Source organism: Lynx rufus, unplaced genomic scaffold (genome assembly GCF_022079265.1).
Source record: "Lynx rufus isolate CCGP_SWC_20201006 ecotype Redwood Valley unplaced genomic scaffold, mLynRuf1.p SCAF_3, whole genome shotgun sequence".
Classification (NCBI taxonomy): domain Eukaryota; kingdom Metazoa; phylum Chordata; class Mammalia; order Carnivora; family Felidae; genus Lynx; species Lynx rufus.
The window spans coordinates 162,760,062-162,784,560 of record NW_025814845.1 but is presented as its reverse complement, the minus strand read 5'-3'; the positions used below and the strand labels follow the sequence as shown (position 1 = coordinate 162,784,560).

The 24,499-nt window shown below is 36.6% G+C and overlaps 1 protein-coding gene across 4 annotated transcripts in view; it reads right to left on the bottom strand.

Moving 5' to 3' along the window:
- Positions 1 to 24,499, bottom strand: part of HOOK3 (hook microtubule tethering protein 3) — a 131,751-nt gene that overhangs the window by 88,323 nt on the left and 18,929 nt on the right. For all 4 annotated transcript variants that reach the window (XM_047091532.1, XM_047091534.1, XM_047091531.1 and 1 more), the window contains 4 exons: positions 15,581 to 15,653; positions 12,399 to 12,449; positions 10,789 to 10,921; positions 6,691 to 6,758 (listed from right to left, as the gene is read on the bottom strand). In XM_047091532.1, coding sequence (XP_046947488.1) covers positions 6,691 to 6,758; positions 10,789 to 10,921; positions 12,399 to 12,449; positions 15,581 to 15,653 — 325 coding nt within the window. The remainder of the gene's footprint in view (positions 1 to 6,690; positions 6,759 to 10,788; positions 10,922 to 12,398; positions 12,450 to 15,580; positions 15,654 to 24,499) is intronic.

Below are 24,499 nucleotides of genomic sequence, written 5' to 3'. Positions count from 1 at the left end.
TGATAACTCTTGCCAATATCATCACTTCTCTTACGTCCATTCCTTCTTCTTCCTGGCAAAATCTCAATCTAGAATCAATCCAAATACCTGTCTGTTCTGACCATAAATCCTGACTGCTAAGTACTGAGAAAGTAAACAAAAAATATTTTAATCCTGGGGGCGCCTGGGTGGCGCAGTCGGTTAAGCGTCCGACTTCAGCCAGGTCACGATCTCGCGGTCCGGGAGTTCGAGCCCCGCGTCGGGCTCTGGGCGGATGGCTCAGAGCCTGGAGCCTGTTTCCGATTCTGTGTCTCCCTCTCTCTCTGCCCCTCCCCCGTTCATGCTCTGTCTCTCTCTGTCCCAAAAATAAATAAACGTTGAAAAAAAAAAATTAAAAAAAAAATATTTTAATCCTAAAACACTATTAATACATAGTTTCCAATTTCAACTGGGACTTCAAAGTTGTCCCCAAAGTATAGTTATGCTTCCCCAGTCAGCAGTCTCTTTATTCCCTTCAGAGATTATTCTAAACCTTTCCTACTTCTCAAACCTCACCAACACCCCCATACTCTTCACCAGGAAACTTTGTCTCCAAGATGAGCATAAGGGGAGGGAAACAAAAACAATATAAAAACAGGGAGGGGGACAAAACAGAAGAGACTCATAAATATGGAAAACAAACTGAGGGTTACGGGAGGGGCTGTTGGGGGAGGGGATGCGTTAAATGGGTAAAGGGCACTAAGGAATCTATTCCTGAAATCATTGTTGCACTATATACTAACTAATTTGGATGTAAAATAAAAAATAAAACAAGTTAAAAAAAAAATCTTTGTCTTCAAATAAGAATTTACCATGTCTTAATCCACAAAATTGGCAACATTCATGCCCATCCTTTCCTTCTCCAATCTTGTAATACAAGTACTGTTCTTCCCATAGTAGGCTAATCCTTTCACTTGTGCTCCCTGACCCAGTCCCTTCCCAGCTTCTCACAGACCCTGTACCATTTATCATCCTCTCTCTTATAAATCAACATCTGTCCTTCTCTTACTTGTGGCTTCTTCCAATTAGCATTCAAAGAATTAAAAGACTTATCATTTACTTGACCACCATTTACATTTCTCCAAAGAATGATCCCATGAAAAGATTCTCAACATCATTTGCCTTTAGGGAAATGCAAATAAGCCACAAGGAGATACCACTTCACACCCACTAGGATAGCTATTATAAAAAAGATGGACATCAACAAGGGTTGACAAAGAGGGGAAAAACTAGAATCCTAGTGCTGGTGGTGGGAATGTAAAATGCTACAGCACCCATGCAAAAGAAGTTGGTGCATCCTCAAAAAGTTAAACAGAGAATTACCATATGACCAAGCAATTCAATTTCAACATAGGCAGAATAGGTGTTTTATAAAAAAAAAACAACAACAAAAACCCAAAAACCTGGGGAGCCTGGGTGGCTCAGTTCCTAAAGCATCCAACTCTTGAGTTCAGTTCAGGTCATGATCTCATGGTTGTGAGATTGAATCCACGTCCATGCCCAGCGCAGAGCCCACTTAAGACTCTCTCTCTCTCCCTCTCCTTTTGCCCCTCCCCAGCTGTCTCTCTTTCCCTCTCAAAAACAACAACCCATATACTAACATTCACAGAAACATTATTCACAATAGCCAGAAGGTAGGAACAACCCAAATGTCTATCAACTGATAAGTGATAAACGAAATGCTACACATCCATACAATGCATTATTCAGCATAAAAAGGAATATGTATTGATACATGCTATAAAATAACCTTGAAAATATTATGCTAAATGAACAATGCTAGACACAAAAGGTCACATATCCTATGTTTCCATTTATATGAAATATCCAGAATAGGGAAATTTATAGAGACAGAAAGCAAATTACTGGTTGATGGGGGCTGGAGCAAGGAGGAAATGAGAATTGCCTGTGTAATGGGTGTACAAGGTTTCCTTTTGTGCTGATGGAAAAAGTTCTGGAACTAAACAGTGACAATGCTTGCACAACATTATGAGCACACTAAATGTTACTAACGGCAAATTTCTGTTATATGTATTTTACCATGGTAAAAAAAAAAAGTCTAAGTCATTAGTACTTGAATAAAGAAATACAAATACAATGTGCCAAAAAAAAAAAAAAAAGCCCTTCTTACCTGTATTATTCTATCCAGCTACACCTTCTCCCCCCTAGGTCCAATCAATCACCAAGCCTATTGATTCAAGCTCTAACAATTTTCAAATCTGTCCACCTGTCTCCACCCTGCCATAACCTAGTTCAGGCTTCCGTCATTCTTTGCTGGATAATTATCAAGGTTTCTCAACTGCTCTCCCATTTTCTAACCTGGTTTTCCTCCAAACCATTCTTCTCATCATATGGATTTTCTTAAATACAGACTTCAGTGTATTTTCTCCTTAAAATCTATTCATTGGTTTCCAAAGTCCCAAATCTCTAATGAAACTGCTCAATATTCTAATGATCTTAGGTCTCTGGTTTCATTTCTAAGCACTTCCTACCTCACCATGTTTGCTACAGGCACCTTCTTTCAATACCTCCAACATTCCATGCAGGTCTTGCTTCTCTTGCCACCTGGACTTTAGAACAATTTTTACCCCTTCCTCATGTCATCTCATCCTTCTGTGCTCAGATGAGATGCCACCTTCCCTGAGAAGCCTTCCCTTAAGTCCCCAAGCTGAGTTAGCTACTTCTTGGAGGTCCTCTTAATATTTTCCCCAACATGGTACTTTTCATTTTGAATGCTTTAAATGTACGTGAATTGCTTGGTTAGCCATTTCTCCCATGAGACTTAGACTTTCTGGGGCAAGAGACCATGTCTGTCTTTTTCACAATTGTATCCTGAATGCTTCTGGTGTATCTATAGCTTCTGGTGCATATTAAGGGCTTGACAGTATGTGTTAAATGGATAAAAGGAATATGCACATAAAGACATATAATCTATTTTTAAAATCTAGTTGTATGTATAATTTTATATACTTTGTTCACGTGACATTTTAAATGTTTTCCCTTTGTCATAATATACTTTTTAAAAATTTTATCAGCTATATAATATTCCATGAGATGGAGGTACCCTAAGTTAAACACTTGCTTACTAATGGATGCACATTATTTTCATATTTCTATTAATATAAAATAGCTTGGGGGTGCCTAGCTGGCTCAGTCAGAAGAGCACTGATTCTTGATCTTGGGGTTGGGAGTTCAATCCCCATGCTGGGTGTAGATATTAAATAAATAAACCTTAAAAAATAAAATAAATAAAATAGTTGGAAAAACACTGTTGTACCCAATCTTGGTCTGAATTTCTAAATAATTCCTTGGGCTAGATATGTAGAATTAAAAATCGCTTGGTCATAGACTTTAATTTTAAAAATATTTCTGATTATAGATGCAAACCTATTATAGAGAAACTGGCAAATATAGAAAAGAATATAGAACATCTAACCACTTGGAGATAATTAACATTTTGCAAGTTTGTTTTCACTCATCTTAATCTCTAACAGAAATGGGATTCTATTGCTCATGTGCTCTGTTTCCCTAGACAAGTCTGACCCATGTTGTTATATGTTTTCAATGCTACATATTATGCCAAAGTATTATTCTACCATAATTTACTTATCTGTCTCCCTACTGCTGAGTTCTATGCTTCACTTTCCCTTTTATAAAATGGGGATAATAACAGTATATACCTCAAAACATTACAATTAATTTTTCATTTTTTTATTGTGGTATGTAGAACCACATGTAGTTGTAGAACTAACTATTACATGTAGTAGTATGTAGTAGAACATACTATATGTATGAACATATATGTAGAACATAAAATTTGCCATTTAAAATTTTAAGTGTACATTTCAGTAGTATTAGTTATAATTTTAAGAGTTAATAGATGTATTGTATTTACTAAGTACCAGCACTATCTTGCACATAGTAGGTGCTAGATGAATGTTTGCTATTACTATTATGTACCTCTGTATTTCAGATCTCCTTCGGATAAATTCCTAAAAACAGAATTGTAGGATCAATTATTGTAAGGCAGAACTGTTAGTGGCTCCTTATTCTTTTTCCTATTTTTGCTTAATAACAGACTCCTCAAATTGTGATTGGGCTATGACTACCTGGAATAAAGACCACATTTCAGGGGTGCCTGGGTGGCTCAGTCAGTTGAGCAACTGACTCTTGATTTCAGCTCAGGTCATGATCTCATGGTTTGAGAGACTGAATCCCACGCTGGACTTCGTGCTGACAGCGTGGAGCCTGCTTGGGATTCTCTCCCTCTCTTTGTCCCTCTCCTGTTCTCGATCTCAAAATTAAAAAAGACCATATTTCCCAGTTTCCCTGTGTAGCTGTGTGAGTAATATCTGGCTAATAGGAGTGAGAATTGTTGAAAGTTTACTTAGAGGAAGTGAATAACTATCCCCTCAATCCTTCCTGATGGCTGGAAATGTGAATGTGATAGATGGAACTTGAGAAGCCACAGATGACTCCCACTCCCACAGATGCTCCCACTACCTGGGAATCATATATTAAGGATGGCAGACAATAAGAAACAAGAAAGCTGGATCCCTCATGACGATAGAGCAAAGTCCAGGACCACTTAAGACCAAAATCTTCTATCTTGCTTAAGAGGTACTCGTTTTGAGGGATGCCTGGGTGGCTCAGTCAGTTAAGTGTCTGACTTTGGTTAGGGTCATGATCTCATGGTTTGTGGGTTCGAGCCCCACGTTAGGCTGTGGGCTGAGGGCTCAGAGCCTGGAGCCTGCTTTGGATTCTCTGTCTCCCTCTCTCTCTGCCCCTCCCCAACTCACACTCTGTCTCTCTCAAAAGTAAAACATAAAAAACTTTTTTTAAAAGAGATCATTGTTTTGATACTTTAATACTCATGACTTAATATCTTACATGATATAAAAGAATATGACATGATTTTAAGATGTATCAGTTTATCTTCCTACCATCAGAGCTGACTGCTAAAGTGATCTTTTCAAAGCTTTGTTTTTTTGAAACATCCTGTGTAGTAATGAATTTGGCTGGCCTTTGTCCCGTTACTGGCAAGTAGCCTCTCAATCTCTGGGATTTCCTAACTGATAAAGAGTATCTATGATCTGTGGGTCTCTAGGTAGCTTAAGCTAAAAAGATGAATGACTCCAGTTGGGGGCTGGTCATGCCAGGAAGACCAGATGTATCAGGTTATCACTTGATAATAAGCCTGACTTCTGATGGGGAGGAGAGCTAGAAACTGTGTTCAACCCCATGGTCACAGATCCAAACAATCATTCCTTCATAATGAAACCCCAATGAAAACTCTGGACATGAAAACTCAGGTGAGCTTCCCTGGTTGGCAGTACATGTTAATATGCTGGGGGAGTGGTGGTATGCCTTGATACTATGGACAGGTAACAACAGAAACTTTGCATATGGGACTCTCCTAGACCTCACTCTATGCATTTTGGGGGTAGGGGGAGTTGGTTCTGGTTTGTATTCTTCTGCTATAATACTGTCATCATTCCTGAGTTCTGTGAATCAGCAACCTGAGGGGGTAATGGGAACCTCCAGATTTATAGTCATTTGGTCAGATTTTTAAAAAACCACAACTTTACTTAATTTGCATTTAGCATTTTTCATGTTTGTTATATTTTTTCTCTGTCAGTTGCACATTCACATCCTATATTGTTTTCTAGTACCCCTAACGATCCGTTCCCCTTTTATGATCAAAAACATTCTCACATCCTGAGATAAAATGGTTATATTAATCTACATTTTATTTTTACTTTCATAGTTTTATGTTTCACATATGATGGAGTTGAGGACATGCTATCCCAAAATGTGGCATCCTGGCATACTGAATATTTCAAGCTGAAGGAATCTGAGTAGGTACAGGAAAGATTTTCTACCTTCTCCTGAAGCAGGTCATAAGACCCTCATGTGAGAGGTGCTCTCCCTATACTCAGATGAAAGAAGCATCCTTATCTCCAAAGATAGATTTTGAAAGGATTCTGAATGAATAGGATATGCTGTTTTCCCCAGGTTACTATCCTTAGCTCAAACCTTTCTTGCCCTATCACATTTTTCCATGATTCTCCACTCTTCAAACCTAGCATCAAAACACTCAGGTTTAAACACGTCTTTAGTCTTCACTTCCTTAAGAAGGTTCTGGTGTAATGTAAAACATCCTTTAAATGCATTTGTACCCTTTCTCTTGTTAATCTGTCTTTTGTTAATAGAGGTCCCAGCTGCAAATTTGGATGGGTAGAGGAAAAAGATATTTTTCCTTCCCCACAGTTTCAGTATAAATATTCATCTAGAAACTGCTCTGGGTATGGTTGGAGTTGAAGGCATATTTTCTGCCAAACAAGAAACTAACAAGTGTGAGGTACACTGCTGGTTTAAGATATGTATTTATAATGGCTTTAGGAATTAGTCTACTATTCCTAGTTCAGTAGAGCAATTTTAAAAATTAGGAATAGTTACTGAATATACCTAAAGACAAATGTTTAAGTTTTAAATAAAAATGAGAAAAATGTATGATTTTTTAAAATAAAAATGAGGCAAGCTATACTGTAAGTGTAAGAAAAAAATTCTCAAAAAAAATGAGGAGAATCTTTTTTTAAAATGTTTACTTCTGCTATTCATATTCCTATTTGCTCATTTAATTTCTCACACATACTTAAAGTTCCAACGTACCTCTTGAATGGCTGTCATGACAACATGTTGAACAGATTCCTCCATCATCATAATGGCTTGGATGTACTCTGAAAACAAGAATAATCTGGAATGTCACTGTTCAAGTTAAAGATACTCAAGGGAGTAAAAGGCTTACACTTCATGAATTCTTATAAGTAGTCTCCCATGTTTTGACTCTTCCCAGGAATTCTTCATAAGTGGTTAAATATCTGCACCACAGGTAAAGTACAGGCTGAAAGTTACAGTAGTTCTTTCTTTAAGAAACCACACCCACCACCCCATTAATTTACAAAGTTTGAGGCTACAAGCTAAAGGTCACAGGAATACAGTATCTCAGGAATGCAAGACAATGAATTGGTAAAGCCTAAAGCCAGGATGGAAAGAACTCCTTATTGCTATTCCTAAAATTTAGAAATCTGTCTTTCACATTATACTTTGTTACAAGTTAAAAAAAATAACTCTGAAGTCTGTGCCTTATGCTTGTGTGACAAAGCACTGCACTGTGTACAATTTCTACCTTAATATTTTCTGCTATAGAATAGAAAAATCTTAATAAACCTGAGAGTTGCTTAGGACAATGAATTAACACGAAATTAAGATAGAAACTGATACCATAAAAAAATAAATATTGCATAACCCTGGACTTTAAAATACACACATCTCTAATAAGCTGAAGTACCAACTTCATCAATCTTACCCTCGCCACTGCCGAAAAAAGAGAAGGATCTCTCAGCTGTCAGTAATGAAAAAGCTGAAAAAAATTATTTCTTGTCTCCTAAAAACAAAGCCCTAGAGTACTTTTCCTTATTTGCAAATCCAACAATGAATGGAAAAAGTGGCATTAAGCATAAAATAAAATCAACAGGCCAGGTGGGTTCTAACAAACATGGTAAATACATTTTAATAAGAAACATTTAAAAGAATAATTAGGAAATTTTAGTCTCAACCTGCCTCTCCACATACATCCAAAAAATCCTCTCCATATGTACACCAAAAACTTGTCTCTGCACTTCAAGTATTACATGATGGGAGTCTTACTGTGAAATTGTTAAAGTGAACTTACGAGACTCATGTATTTGGAATGCCAAGGTGTATAAAGCTGTGTGTGACAGACAACTTATTAAAAACAAACAAACAAACAAACAAAACCAAAGTATTTTGACAACACTACTAAATTGTGACATTCTGACATCCTGGTTATTGATGCCAAAGATTTTTAAAAACATGTTTTTAAGCAAGTGTTGTTCTTAGAATACTTGTACTCAATCAAATGTGTGGTGACACAAACATACACAACACACTTTAATCACAGGTATTTTCTTAGGACAATAGTAGGAATGTATCAGAACCACTATTTGGGGAAAAAAAAATTCTTTAGTCTGAGCTCCGTTTCCTGTTCTGTTTTGTTAATGAGGAGCATCCTCTAAGTGTTGAAATGCAAGGGAGTGCTTGTAGATGTTCTGTTCAAAGCTACTACACACAGAATCCCAGGGCTATGGAGAAAATGGCATAGCTAGGATGACTAACAGCCTTCAAAATAAAAGACTGTGAACATGGAAAAGAAAAAGCAGTGGCACTGATAATGGGGAAGGAAACTTAATGACAGCCTATTGGAAGTGAAGAAACTAACAGTGGGAACAGGGAGGTAAGGAAGTTAGTAAGGTGTGAGAGGGGAAGCGTTAGTTAAGAAGCGGTGTTGCCACGTCAAGGCCCTTCCCCGCGAACACCGTAAAATGCTACATGATAAAATGATGATGATGACAACTACGTTAATGTACAATTTTTGAAAAGAAAAAAAATTTACAAATCTTGTGTCCAAAATATAAATATATATGATTATTTGGTGCAGATCTATGAGGCAATGAATGAGGTGTGCTATGTCACAGAGTTCATCCTGAAAACAGCTTTTTTAAGGCCAAAATTTATAGCAGGTGAGTATGAGGAGCATGATTTAAACATGGAGAAACATGGGTTATTGTCCTTGCCTAGCCTTTTACAAACCAGAAACCTTGGGCAAATCACGTAATACTTAGTTTTCCTCATGTGTATAAAGTATTTTTTTTGTTCTATGAGTACTTAATAAAGTACCAGGCAGAAGACAGACACTTAGAAATGATTAGTAGTATGTTTTATAGTACTAATATTTGCCTTTTCAATTTTACCACCATTTATTTGCCCTGTTTAGGAAGACAGATGGCCAACATAAATGTATGTTAAGTCAATGTTCTGAGCAATTGCTCCTTACTTTTAGTAACTGAAAAACTCATCTAAACATAAAAGCTTTTTTATCCGTATAGCACTTTATGGATTACAAAGCAAATACACATATACAATTTCATTTACTCCTCACGACTATCAGGTTTTGTATCCTCATTCTGTAGATGTGGAAATGGGCTGAGTACCTAGTCCAAAGTCAGTCAGGTAGTAAATGGCAGCGTCGCTTTAGTAAGCCTCACATTACACTGAAAATCTGAACTCAGGAATTCATTTACTTTGATTCTTGGTTCTCAACTATGTTTCTGAAAACAGGGAATGCCCTCTGGATAAATAAGATGTTAAAATCCTGTTCAAAGGTTTCAGCATTTATACACAATTTCAAGGGAAAAAATGAATCTAGGTGTTACACAGGACTCTTGGTCTGTGTGAGAATCTGGATAAATATTATGATTGCTTTCCATAGGACTATGGATATAGGTAACATTCTTGTCTTTTCCTGTGATAAATATAATTGGTCAACTCTTAACAGGTATGCTGCTTCCAAGAGTAGGTGAATCTCCTAACAGAATAAGCACATACGAGGTCATTATCTGAATTCAGTCAACTACATTAAATAATTTTCACACACCTTTTAAAATCAAAGCATCTACTTAGAAATTTAATGTGTCTGGAATCTTATTTATAGCAATCTTCTAACTTTTGGCAAAAAACTTTTAGACATCTTAGTAATATATAAAAATCACAAATGTATAAAGTTCTCCATTTTAATTGTTAAACTGAATAAAGAAAACTAAAACTTACTGTAAGAGCATGCATACTAAAATCTAACAGGAATGAGGACAAAGAGAAATAAATATATTGTTAGAAAAAAATTCCTGGATCACACACCAATAAAACTAGTCACAGTTTCAAGAAAACAATATTGACAGCTATTAAACTTATCACATTAGAACACCGAAAAGGTATAGACAATTTAAATAAAAATCTGTTTTGCATTACCAGGAGTGAGGAAGAAGGAATAAGAAAAAAAATCTTTGGGTTTAAAAAGATAAAAACCTCCGTCTTCTACGAAGTTCATACAGTAACAGTAAAACGCTGTGCCCTCATTGTTTGGAGTAGTCCCTATGTACCTTTCTTCTATTTCATCACCCCTCATCCCTTCCTTACTACTCTCTAATTATAGTGGTGGGTTTTTTCAGTCTCTCAAAGATAACCTAAGTCATTATGACATTCAGTTTCTACTACTCAGATTACTCTTCATCCATCTCCACATCTTTGCTTAAATAACTTCCCTGGCCCATTACACTTTACCTTCACAGCACTCATTCCCATTCAGACCACACAGTTATTATGTGTGACATTGCTTCCTGCCCTCCCTCCACTCACCAACCTGTTCCACAAGGGAAGGTACCATGTCTGCTCTGTCTGGCAATGTGCTCCTAGCCCCAGCATAATGCAGGAGTTTGGTAAATATTTGTGAAATAAATCCTTCATACTTGCAATCTAAAGTATCCAATTTTAAGTTCCCAGAGCTAAACTGATCCAGTATAACATTACCATTATTACTGAGATTAATTTAGCTGGACATTTTCCAATTAACAGTAAATTTCATCACATTCACTGTAGCTAAAACTAATCTACTCAAAGAATTATATAGTCCTGCAGATAGGGAGAGAATCCTCATAATCAAATTTATTCTAAGCTGCAAAACTCTTTTAAGCTTGCAAACAAAGTACTAGCAAAATCAGAGAAAATGACATTGTTTGAGGGTGGCCTTGCGAAGATGCTATTGTTTGTACTAGTGATTTATATATAATCTATACAATATGTATTCCTTTGCTTAATTATTTTAAATGCATACCCTAACATCAAATAAATTACCTTGCTTCTGTTCGCAGTTCACAGCACAGCCTAAGATGAGTTGAAGCATCCTTCCGAGCTCTGCGGCATCAGAATGTTCCCCAATGAGGTTCACATCAGGAAGGGTAAAGTCATTAATTTGCTGTCCTAAAATCTGAATAGAGACAAAAGGATTAGAACTGCATTTACATTTATATGTCCAAATAAAATATTTGATACAAATGAGCTCATCAGCACCAGAAACTCATTGCTAAGGGCAGAGCTATTACGTCAATTTCACTTTCAATTTCTATTTTTACCTCCTATAAGCTAAATTATAATGATCTTGATTTACAAATTTAGTCCCAATCTGGTATATGGTATGAACACTGAGAAAAGAAACTGAATATTTTGATTCCTTCACCAGCTCCCAGAAGAAAAATTCTCTGAAGTTCAAAGTAGAGCCAGAGAGGTTCTGAACAAGGGAGCACCAGAAGGAGCAGAGATTCAATATAGATTCATGCCTATATTTAATATCATTTAATTCCAAAATGCTGATAGCCAAATACCTGTATCAGGAAGGAAACAGAGGATTCCTTTATGGGGAAATTGGTCCCAAATGAAATGAAATATATGCAGACAAACGGGTAGGTTCCTATCTAATAACCCTACAGTGAATAAAGAAAATCCTAGAAGCACACAAGCAGGATGAATAAGGCACTAGCGTTACAGGTGAGCAGGGCAAGGAGCACAGTACCTGGTGGCTCACGGTAAGAGCTATGAATTTGATTCTCAATAGGAAACCATGAAAAACTTTTGAGAAGAATGACAATCAAATTTTCATTTTTAAAAATCATTTTGGTTTTAGAGTGAAGAATAAGAACAGACTGTAGAGGGGCAAGAGTGAAATCAGGGTTACCAGTCAGACTACTCTAGAAATATAAGCAAGAGCTAATGATGGCATGGTATAAAGTAGTGGCAGTAAAGAAGGAAAAAAGCTTTATTTTGGAGATTTAGGTCTTATGACAATATTATAAAAAAGGAAGGACTATAGGATGATTTATAGGTTTTGGACCACTTACTAAGTTGTGAAGATAAATGATACAAGTATAGACGTAGGTATAAATGAAGGTAAGCTCATGGGGTAAAAACAGTTAAGAAAATAACATAGGCGTCTATGCTTTGTTGTGTTCATTTGATTATCTGTGATCATGAAATTTAAAGTAAAACTAGTTCCACTGCCTGATTTTTAATACCTTGACTGTTCTGATGCAGACTCAGAGGATAAACTGAGTTAATCTAGGGATGGAGGTTTGCCACGGAATAAAACTAATGTAAGCAAGGGAGTTGGCTATAATGCCTGGATTCTAAACTACCTTCATAAGAGGAAAAGAGGAGAGAGTTCATATATGGCAGAAAGTAAAGTATAACATTAATAATCATCTACACACTATCCACGTTACAGTGAAAAAGAGCCTCTATTTAGTAACCACCTAACAGATAGTTGTTTGAACCAACATCTAAAACAATGGAAGATAAGCTGCTTTTTAATTTCGAGGTAAATTTTCCTTTACTTGAAACCACTGTAAAATATTGTAAAATTAAATTTCCTATAGTAATACTTCTAAGCAGAGTGAGAAAAAAGTTCCTACCTCATGATTGTAATCCAGGATTCCTTTTAAAATTTTCTTTAAATTGCTTATCTGTTTAGAGAGAGATAAAACAACTGGGTAAAAGTCAAGCATAGATCAAAATATAATTTAACATAAAAAATTTCTGAACCAACTAATCATTCTAGTTAATCATAAATATAAAAAATAAAACTCAACAGCATATGTGAATTCCATAATCACCAAAAAAGGACTATCAGTGGCTTAATTTATGTGATCTCAAGAGATTATAATAAAAAAATTAAGTTTCCAATCATGTTAAATTTTCAATGTTATGATCACACTGACAGAAACTGGAGGGTAATTGAACAACACTTAACAGTACGATTAAAAGTATCAGGTTTTCCGCAAGTAAAGAAAAAAATGTGCCATCCTTACTGAAAACATCCTCTAGTACTGTCTTCCCTAGAAAAATGGAGTTGCATCTCACATAGAGGTTAAATTCTAAAATTAGAGCATTAAGAGAAAATTACAGTCAAAATCAGGGTTGGAAATGTCTCCAAATTTTCTTCACTGTCAGAAAAGGCTGCTGATTGTTCAGTTGAGCACCAAAGTAAATACTGAGGAGCCATATGGTTAAAAATATACTATGTTGAAATGCTAGTACAACACTCGGCACTGCAAGATACTTGTGGTACAAGAAGCATCCTCTAGAAGCAAGAGAGGGTGAGGGACCAACATGTTTCCTATCACTCAGCCACTCTAAAGTAAGGGTTCACTGGCTTATATGTTATCTGAGTGAAATGACAGGCACGATCACCTGCACTATTTTAAGCTGTTATTTTTTCCTTTTTTTTTGACCCATCTCATTTGGTTGATACTGTGTTAAGTTAAATGTGTATACGACAGGATTCTGTTGACCCTAACTGTCCCTACCCAACATTAGTAGCTGAAGATGTCCTAGGACAGAAGTACACAGTAGGACAGAAGTCACAGTAGAACCTGTGACTATCAAGTAACAGACACTCAATCATGGCAGTGCAATCCAGTGCAATCAGACGTACTTATTTCTAAGGGAGAATATAAACTGAAAACTTATTTAAAAAAAACTCATAAAGAAAACGAATATGTTCATATTTCTAGAAAGATTTGGGGACATGGCAAATATACAATATACTTTATTTCCTTTATTTTAGAATGTTTGGTTTTTTTTTCATATTTTAACATTTAAAATTAACACGTCTTAAAAATCAATGTGTTCATTTAAAATGATAGTTGAGGGACGCCTGGGTGACTCAATTGGTTAAGTGTCCAACTTTTGATTTCGGCTCAGGTCTCTCAGGTCATGATTTCACTGGTTCATGAGATCGAGTCCCACGTCGGGCTCTGCACTGAGTGTGGGGCCTGCTGGAATTCTCTCTCTCTCTCTCTCTCTCTCTCTCTCTCTCTCTGCTGCTCCCCTACTTGTTCTCTCTCTCTTTCAAAATAAATAAGCATTAAAAAAATAATAATAAAATGGTAGTTGATTTCCTATTAATCCCAGTTCTGAATATTAAGAATATGATAAAGTTTTTCCCCTTCTCTATATTACTGTCTCTGCCACACTAATGATACTAAAGATGAAGACAGGATGTATGTTTATGTGTGTGTTCTGTGCATGCAAGTTGGGTAAAGAACTCCCTCTTTGGTCAAGATAGCAAGCAAATACAAAATGATTCGTAGCATTATTTTAAACATCCACAATTGTTTTATACATGTTATACCATATAAAAGTAATCATTTAATTGCCTCTTCTTGAAAGAGTATTTAGAAATTAAAACAGTGGCTTAAACAGTGTTCATTCACTCTAGCTTAGTTTAAAAAAGGGAATTAAATGTTGGCAGACTCAATATTTAAGCAATCAGTGAATATTGTTCATCAAATATGTGTTTTATGAAAGAAATAAAAAGGGGACGCCTGGGTGGCTCAGTCGGTTAAGCGTCCAACTTCAGCTCAGGTCATGATCTTGCGGTTCTTGAGTTCGAGCCCCACATCGGGCTCTGTGCTGACAGCTCAGAAGCCTGCTTAGGATTCTGTGTCTCCTTCTCTCTCTGCCCCTCCCCCATTCACGCCCTGTCTCACTCTCTCAAAAATGAATGTTTAAAAAAAAAAAAAAAAAGAACTAAAATGACAAACTAAGCTTAACATATCTTAAGTCCAGGGGCTTCACATGCTTACTCATTTGCATTTCTGAGTCTCTACCTGTCTATATCAAAGAGAAATGGGCAGCATCGTGGAGACTTGCAGAGATAAAACAGCTCTGTGTCTTCACTGTGATTATGGGAAACCACATATCGATAGAGCTACACAGAACTGTACACAAAAACACGAAAAAACATAGATAAATCTGGTGAAAGCTGAATGAACTGGATTGCATCAATGTCAGTTCCTTAGTTTTGATATTGTATTATAGTTATGCAAGATGTAGCCACTGGGGAAACTGGGTGAAAGGTACACAGAACTTCTCCGCACATTTTGTTTTGCATCCCCTGTGACTCTAGAATTATTTCAAAATATAAAGTTAAAAAAATAATTTAGTGGGTTGCAACTAATGTTTTTTAAAATCAAAACATCAGTGCACAGATTAAGGGAACTATATCTGCACATACATTTAGTTGACAGTAGGCTGCAATGTAAACTGTATTTCTTACTGTGGGTTCTGGTCAAAGAAGCTTGAGAAATAATGGAACTTAAGGCTACTAGGATAAAAATGAAAATATTTCATTCTGTAAGTGCTCTGGACTCAGTCAACTATAATCAGTATTTTCTCATTATTAGTAACAACACCAACAACTAACATTACATGTGCACTATCCTAAGTACGTTATATATACCAACTCATTTATTTCTGTGAGGTAGATCCCTTTACTATCCTCATTTTACAAATGGGGAATCTGAACAGAACAGTTAGGAGGACTTCCCCAGACAGTAAATGTAAAGTTATGATATGAATACAGGCACTATGGCTCTAGAGTCCATGCCATTAGTCACGGTGCTTTACTAACTCACACTATGTATCTTTGTGAGCAACCTCAGGTTACCTCCAATCTTTAATTCTGGATTATTTCACTACAGGCTGTCTAGGTTTCTAAAGCTCACTGAACACATCAGATAAAATTCCAACAAATATTACACACATACTACTAAAAGACTATTTAACAGATGGAAAAATAAAAAGAAAATACCTTTAGCCTCCAATTATCTCCTACTTCGGTTTTGATTCTGTTCAGCCAATTTTCATCAAAATATGCAGGATCTCTGCAAATCAGAAAAAGCTAGCATATTAAGATCATGCAGCTATCAAGCTTAAAAAAAAATGAAATCTATCCCTTAACTGCAACATAAAAATCTATTTACCACATACCAAGCAATTAAAGAACTCAGTCTGGAGAATGGATGCAATTTTCACAGATTTCTCTAAAATCAACCTATTACCAGAGCATCATAAAATATGCATGTATATATACATATATGCATACACACACATATATATACAAACATACATACACACATATATTTATATATACATCATATATAATGTATATTATGTATATATACATACATTTCCCCCAAAAAAACAAACTAGAAAAATGGGCGCCTGGGTGGCTCAGGCAGTTAAGAATCCAACTTCAGCTCAGGTCATGATCTCACATTCATGGGTTCGAGCCCCATGTCAGGCTGTGTTGACAGCAGGGAGCCTGCTTCAAATTCTGTCTTCTTCTCTCTCTGCCCCTCCCCCACTCACGCTCACACTCTCTCTCCGTTGGTAAACATTAAATTGGGATGCCTGGGTGGCTCATTCAGTGAAGCATCTGACTTTGGCTCAGGTCATGATCTCATGGTCCATGAGTTTGAGCCCCGCATTGGGGTCTGTGCTGACAGCTCGGAGCCTGGAGCCTGCTTCAGATTCTGTGTCTCCCTCTCTCTCTGCCTCTCCTCCACTCACTCTCTGTCTCGCAAAAAATGCATAAACGTTAAAAAAAATTAAAGGTAAACATTAAAAAAATAAAAATAAAAGTTGTAACATACAGTTGATATATTTATTTTATTTTTTTAACTAAAAAAATAAATTACTTATTTTGAGAGAGGCAGAGACAGAGAATCCCAAGCCACCTCCACACTCAAAGCGTGGAACTTGATCCCAACAAACCGTGAGATTATGACCTGAGCCGAAATCAAGAGTCAGACACTCAACTGTGTCACCCAGGTGCCCCTACAGGGGAAAAAAAAAATTTTTTTTTTAATGTTTATTTTTGACAGAGAGAGAGAGAGAGAGAGACAAAGAGAGAAAGAGAGAGAGAGAGCGAGCGAGCGAGCATGAGTGGGGGAGGGGCAGAGAGGGAGGGAGACACAGAATCTAAAGCACGCTCCAGGCTCTGAGCTGTCAGCACAGAGCTTGACGCGGGGCTCAAACCCACGAACTGTGAGATCATGACCTGAGCCAAAGTTGGGCGCTCAACCAACTGAGCCACCCAGGTGCCCCTACGGTTGATACATTTAAAAAAAAAAAATTATAGAGGAATATGCTACCTTGGAATTAACATAATGTTTAGATACCAATAACATCTAAAAAGTCAAAATCAATGACACAATTTTAAACAGACAAAAGAAATATATCAAGAAAAAAGTTAACATTAGCCTTTCAGTTAATATTTCAATGACCTCCATCACTTAATATTTTGAAGGTCACCAATAAATAATAAATGCTATTAAAATTTCAATTCCTTTAAACAGTATAGAGTGAGAACCACTTTCTCAATGTAATAGTAAGCATTAGACATGTTGGACATATGTGGACATGTGTCACGTGGACATATTTAAAACACCTGTGAATATACCTATACTTATTTTTCTTAGGAAAATCTCTCAAACTATGATAAATAGTAGAAAAAAAATTTTTTTTACCCTAGCATGATCCTCATTTTAAGGTTTTTGAAACCAATGCTCTATGACATTATTTGCTCAAGACCAGAGACTGAATACCTATGTTTATCCTGCTTTAGCAAATGCTAAGTCCAAAGATCTTTCCATAACACCACAACTGTCTCCATTTACCCAAAAAACATAATTGCAATGAAAGAAATATGTTAGAGGAAAAAAAAAAAACTACATTTCAACTTATATTGTCACTCAAGCTGAAAGTACAATTTGTGCTAAATTTTGTTGATATATTTACATGAAGTCACATGTTATTTATAATGTTTAATGTTACTGTTAAGAAAGAAAAATATATTTATTTAGGTATAAAATTTATGAAAAAACAGTTACAACTAAGTTACCTCTGTATAAATCTAGTATTTTTTATTTTCAAATTTTTATTTATTTTTATAATTATTTTATGATTGTTTTAAAGCTTGTATCAAAGCGAACATTAACTTTGTACCTACTTTTAAAAACAGCTTGAGTTAGAATTCATATACCATACAACTCATCCATTTAAAATATACAATGCAATGGGTTTTAGTACATTCACAGAATTGTACAACCTAACCACAATCTTATGTCAGGACATTTCCATCTTCTCAAAAAGAAATCCTTAGCTACCTGTAACTCCCTATTTCCCTCTCTCTCTCTCTCCAGTCCCTGGGAATTACTCCTCACCCTTCTGTCTTTTTGGGTTTGCCTATTCTGGACATTTCATATAAATGAAATCATACACTGTGTGGTCTTTTGTGTCTGGCTTCTTTCTTTTAGTATGGTTTTAGGATTCATTCATATCGCAGTATGTATCACCACTTCATTCCTTTTTATGGCTCAACAATATCCCATTTATGGATAAAATACATTTTGGTAATCTATGCATCAGCCATTGTACATTTGGGTTGTCTCTACTTTTTAGCTATTATGAATAATGATGCTTTGAATGTACTAGTTCTGTGTGGACAGGTTTCATGTGGGTATATGCCTAGGAGTAGAATTGCAGGGTCCCGTAATAATTCGATGTTTAACATTTGAAGCAAGGTCAAACTGTTGCTTCAAACATTTGAAGCAAGGTCAAGCTGCAGCACTTTACATTCTCACCAGCAATGCATGTTGGTTCCAATTTCTCCACAGCCTTGCCAACACTTGTTATTTTCTGTCCTTTTAATTATAGCATCCTGGTGGATGTGAAGTGGTAGGTCACTGTGGTTTTGATTTGCATTTCCTTAATGACTAATCATGTTGAGCACTGGCCGTTTGTATATTCTCTCTGGGGAAAAATCTATTCAGTCTTTGCCTATTGGGTTGTCTTTGGGGCACCTGGGTGGCTCAGTCGGTTGAGCATCCAATTTTTGCTCACATCAGGCTCACTACCGTCAGCCTGTCAACGCAGAGCCTGCTTCAGACGCTCTGACCCCCTCTCTCAGCCCATCCCTCGCTTGCTCTCTCTCTCTCTCAATAAATAAATTTTAAAAAATGTGTAAGATAAATAAAATAAAATAAAATTTGGGTTCACTTTTTATTATTGAGTTCTAAGAGCTGCTTTTGGGGTTTTGTTTTTGTTTTTAAGTATTCAAGATAAAAGCCCCTTTTTGGTCATAAAATGTGTAAATAATTTCTCACATTCCGTGAGTTGTCCTTTCACTTTCTAAGAGTCTTTTAGCTCTTATACTTAGGTCTATGACCCATTGTGTATGGTGTAAGGGAGTAGTCTAAATGCATTCTTCAGCATGTGGATAGTCATATACCCCTTTTATTTTTAAGCTTCATCTTCTTTAGAATTCAACAAAAGAATAATAAAAATGAAGAGAAACTAATTTGAGCAAGCTTATACAAAAAAAGGAAACTTACTGGAAGACCACTGAGGTATGTTACGGTACTGAAAAATAACTGGGCCTCACACAGTACTGGAATAAGGATCTGGAAAGCTGTTAGGAATCCAGACAGTACTCTCCTTTCATCTTTGTTTCTGTCCATCTATACCGTTTCTCTCTGCAGACCAACATTTTTCTGTTTCTCCACATACAATGCTGAAGATAACTGCAGACATGTTCCAAGTCTTCACCACTTCAGTTCAAGCAAATAGTTTAAAGACCAGCCATCATTCAGTCCCAATTCTAAATTCCCAGATCGTTTCAAATAATTCAGCTAGAGTCTCTTTTTCATCCCTAATCCGATTTATATGTAACCAAAAGGATTGAGGGCTGCAAGTAGGACACACACAACTTTAAGGGGAAGAATGACCACATCTGGCAGGATAAAAGTGAGTTTTCAGAGAAAGTGATTGTGAAAAATGGGCAGACCACCCCCAAAAGTGTCCTTGTCCCTTAAAACCTCTTGTAAAAATAGATAAGGCGGGGCGCCTCGGTGGCTTAGTCAGTTAACCGTCCAACTTCAGCTGAGGTCATGATCTCGCAGTCCATGAATTAAAGCCCTGCATGGTCACTGCTATCATTGCGGAGCCCACTTTGGATACTCTGTACCCTCTCTTTCTGCTCCTCCCTTGCTCACGCCCATGTGCACTCTCCCCCCTCAAAAAATTAACATTAAAAAAAAAAGATAATGCAAAGAAAAGCAACAATTGAGTTCTAAAATACCAAAGTATTATAAAAATACAGAAATTAGAAAATATTCAATATTTTTTGATACTTGAATAATCTAAAGAGCATAATCATTGCCAATCAAATGTTAGTCTTCCCAACCAAAAAAAGACTCATAAGGAAGACAATCTGAGTTTGGTGCTATTTGGCTGATGATTAGTCAAAGCCAAAGATGCTGAATTTACTGAGTGGCAATTTAGGGTCACACTGCTTAAAAATACACTTCACCAGCAAGCTCATAAACTTATAGAAAAGAATGCTTTAAAATGTGTAAGAAGGGGTGCTTGGCTGTTTCAGTTAGTAGAGCACATGACTGTTGATATTGGGGTCATGAGTTTGAGCCTTGTGTTGGGGGATATAGTTTACATAAACAATTAACTTTAAAAATGTGTAAGAAAATTATATACTCTAAGAACTCCTGGGATACTTAATTTGCAATTTAGAACAATACTTATTGTAACTAAAAGAATATCTGAATAAAACATTGCAAATCAAACACTATGATACAGTTTGCTTATTCCTTAAAAGATTATGTCTAAGTTAGGAAGGGAAAACACAAAAACCACTGCTAAGGACTAGTAAACATACCAGTCATTGAATCAGGTACTTTACATTCGCAATGACATTGCAAGGAAGGTATTATTATCCCTCTTACCATTGAAGAATATCATACTCAGAAATTAAATAATTTCCACAAGTTCTATCAGATAATTAAGCAGCAAAGTGTTTTTTGTTAAAAATTATATCAGCAGAGGGGCACCTGGGTGGCTCAGTCAGTTGAGCGTCTGTCTCTTGACTTCAGCTCAGGTCGTGATATCATGGTTCATGAGTTCGAGCCCTACATTGGGCTCTGCGCTGCTGACAGTGCAGAGCCTGCTTGGAATTCTCTCTCTGCCCCTCCTCTGCTCTTTCTCTAAATAAATAAATAAATAAATAAATAAATAAATCTTAAGTCAGCAGAGTTCAACACAAAACTGGTTCCAGCAAACAACACTAAAGGTCCTGTGTCTAATTATCTCCTTCATGCATGCTCAATAAACTAGATCCCAAAGAGAAAGACCAATATTGTTCATGGCACTCTATGTTATTCATTAAGGGTAGGTATTTGTTCCCACTCCTTCCCCATACCTCATTTCTAACACATAGCAAGTTCTCAATAAATATTGTGGACTAAAATATGGGGTGCTTAGGTGGTTCAGTTGGTTGAATGTCCAACTTTGGCTCAGGTCATGATCTCGCAGTTTGTGGGTTTGAACCACACATCAGGCTCTGTGCTGGCAGCTCAGAGCCTGGAGCCTGCTTTGGATTCTGTGTCTCCCTCTCTCTCTCTGTTCTTCCCCTGCTTGCACTCTTTGTCTCTCTCTCGAAAACAAATAAACATAAAAAAAATTTTTTTAAATATCTGTGGACTAAAATACATTGGGGGGGGCGCCTGGGTGGCTCACTTGGTTAAGAGTCTGACTCTTGATTTCGGTTCAGGTCATGGTCTCGTGGTTATGGGATTAAGCCCCGTGTTGGGTTTTGCACTGACAGCATGGAGCCTGCTTGGGATTCTCTCTCTCCCTCACTCTCTCTGTCCCTCACCTGCTCACACATGAATGCCCTCTATCTCTCTCTCAAAATAAATGAATAGACAATTAAAAAAAATAAAATAAATTTGGAAAGTGAACTTGTAAGCTATCCATAAGCCTCCAATCTACTACTTGCACAGAACATAGCAAGAACCGTAGTCCAGTCTTCTTATATCCGATGTGACTTTTCCGAGTAATAAATATTGACTCAATATGCAGGCATCTAGCCATAACTCTGTTTCTGTAAGTAGCTTACAATTTCAGCAATGCTTTCTAAATACCCCTTAATTAATGCTCTCAGGTTATGATCAAACAATATAAAGGTACTTTTCCCCAAGATCTTAATAGATCATAGTTCTGCACAGACATGTAAACAACAACGGATAATCTTACTGGAGCATTCTTCATGAGTAAGAAGCTATCTTTAGCTTCTTACTATGTCCTGTCTCTTGCTAAGAAAAACAAAAAAACAAGAACCTATGAAACGTACAAAACCATTTCCTTAGATTTTTCCGGTAGCACATCTATTTGACTTTAACTTATGTACCAGTCATAGCTTCTTAAGCTAAAAAATAAAAAAAGAGAGACAGAGAAATAAAAAAAAAGAAAAAAGCTCATTGACTTTAATACTTAATAAAATTCCAGAAATATATTATCTGCCTGCAGTTAATTACCTTAACAAAAATAAACATATTAAATTTCATTTGTACTGCTAAAATTACTTAAGCACCATAATATTCTTATTGAACTCAGCCAAATCGAGACCAAAACCAACACTATATTTTGATTCTCTCTTAATATGGCATTTTTATTAGCAAACCTTAGTACTTTTTTTAGATATGTTGATTCTTAGGTCTATTTTCCTATGTTTTAATTACCCAAAACAATCACTTTGGTCCCCTGACGTTAAATGTCTATTCAAGAGTTAGCTATAGTAATTAAATTTCACATCTATGGTAACAATAAAAATATAGGGAATTATGCTTAGCTCCTACTGTATCAAAATAAGCAATAAAGGCACATAAGGGATAGGCTCTGAGCCAAGGACCAACAACTCAGGGCTCTTTGAAAAGTATCCATTTAAGAGGCTTGCGACCATTGTGCACAGCTTGACCTTCATTTTATCTCTTTTGGTCTCCTATTTTATTTTCCCCTCTTTCTAAAACTCTGAAAACTAGAACTAAAGGCACTCAGAGGCACAACTTACTACTTCTGATTTTACTCTTTCAATCAATATGTGGTTGTGGTATAATAAAAAATATATTTGGTCTTCATCCCTGGTTCTTGGCACTGAGTTCCTAAAACCCCTAAAATGTCCTCAGAAGGAGTGTGTCCTTTGTAATTTATAATGAGCACTTTCTGACCATAACTGAGTTTATGCTAATGAGGTAATTCATCATGGACCCCTAGACAGCTTCAGGATGGAGGCTCGTTCCAAAGGAACAAAACACATAGAGGGTTGGAACTTTCAGCCCCACTTTGACCTCCAGGAAGGGACTGGAGATTGAGTTCATAATTTCAATGATACCTATGGAGTGAAACCCCAAATAAAACCCCTAAATAACTGGGTTCAGGGAGTTTCTAAGTTGGTGAACACATCAGTGTGCTGGGAGGGTAGTATGCCTGGAAAGGGCATGCAAGCTCTGCGCTGCCCCCAGCTCCATACCTTGCCCTATACATCTCTTTCATTTGGCTATTCTTGGATTTTATCCTTCATGATAAGATTGTAATCATAAATATAAAGCTTTCCTGAGTTTTGTGTCATTCTTGAAAATTACTGAAAGGGGTGGCAGTGGAGGGGAGTTCACAGGAACTCCTGAATTTGTAGTTGGCCAGGAAAAAGTGTGGATGCACTGAAGACCCCATGTCCCCCTGGCATCTGAAGTGGGGGCAGTTTTATGGGACTGAGGCCTTAACTTGTGGAGTCTGTGCTAACTCAGAAGTTAGCATCAGAACTGAAATGCAGGACATCCAGCTGTTATCAGGGAAATTGTTGATGGAAAATGACAGAGTAGTGGTAAACTCTTCTTGGATACAAAAGATAAAAGCTGCTTTAATTTCAAAGCCAAAATTTGTAAGTCCATATTCATTCATTCAATAAATATTTCCAAAATACTTACTATGGAGCAGGATAAGAGGATTAGACTGTAAGGGCGCTGATGATATTAAACAGGTAGTCAAGGCAGGATATATTGAAAAACCAGCAAATATTGGTGAAGGCTGGAAGGTGGTAAGAAGAGTGTTGTGTGGACATCTGATTTATGAGAGATCATGTAAAAGTCCTAAGGCAGGAGTTGCCTGATGTGCATAAGGATGAGCAAGGGAACTGATGTGGGAAAGAACACGAGTAAACAAGGCATCAGAATGGTAACAAGTCGTCCAGATCACTTAGGATATACTATTATGAGTACATTGGCTTTTACCCTGAGTGAAACGGGGTGCCAATGAGAATTCTAAGCTAACTAAAAAAATCACTCTGGTAGTTGGGTTCACATTAGACTGTGGGCAGCCAAGTGTAGAACACCCCAGTCAGGAATTATTAACATGATAAAAGGAAGAGATAATGGTGGTCAATGTGGTAGCAGTAAAGGTAATAATTTTTAATATAAAACTTCTCCAAACATTCAGAGAAGGAAAATATCATGGTGAACAACCATATGCCAATCATAGAGATTTAACATTCTCCCAACATTTGCTCCATATTTGATTTGACATTTTACTCCTAAAAACTCCACTATACGTCTCTAATCAGTAAGGCACTTTCTTATAGTTCTGATATACACCTAATATACAACACTCTCCAAATACCACCCAATATTCAACCTATTTTCAAATTTCCTACATTATCCTTAAAACGTCTGCTATAGTTGATTTGTTCAAATGAGATTCAAGAAAAATCATGCACTGCATTTGTTTGTGTTTTTAAAATTGTGGAAAGAACACTTAACATGAGATCTACCCTCACAACAAAATTTTAAGTGCACAATACTGTTAAGTATAGGCACGATATTGT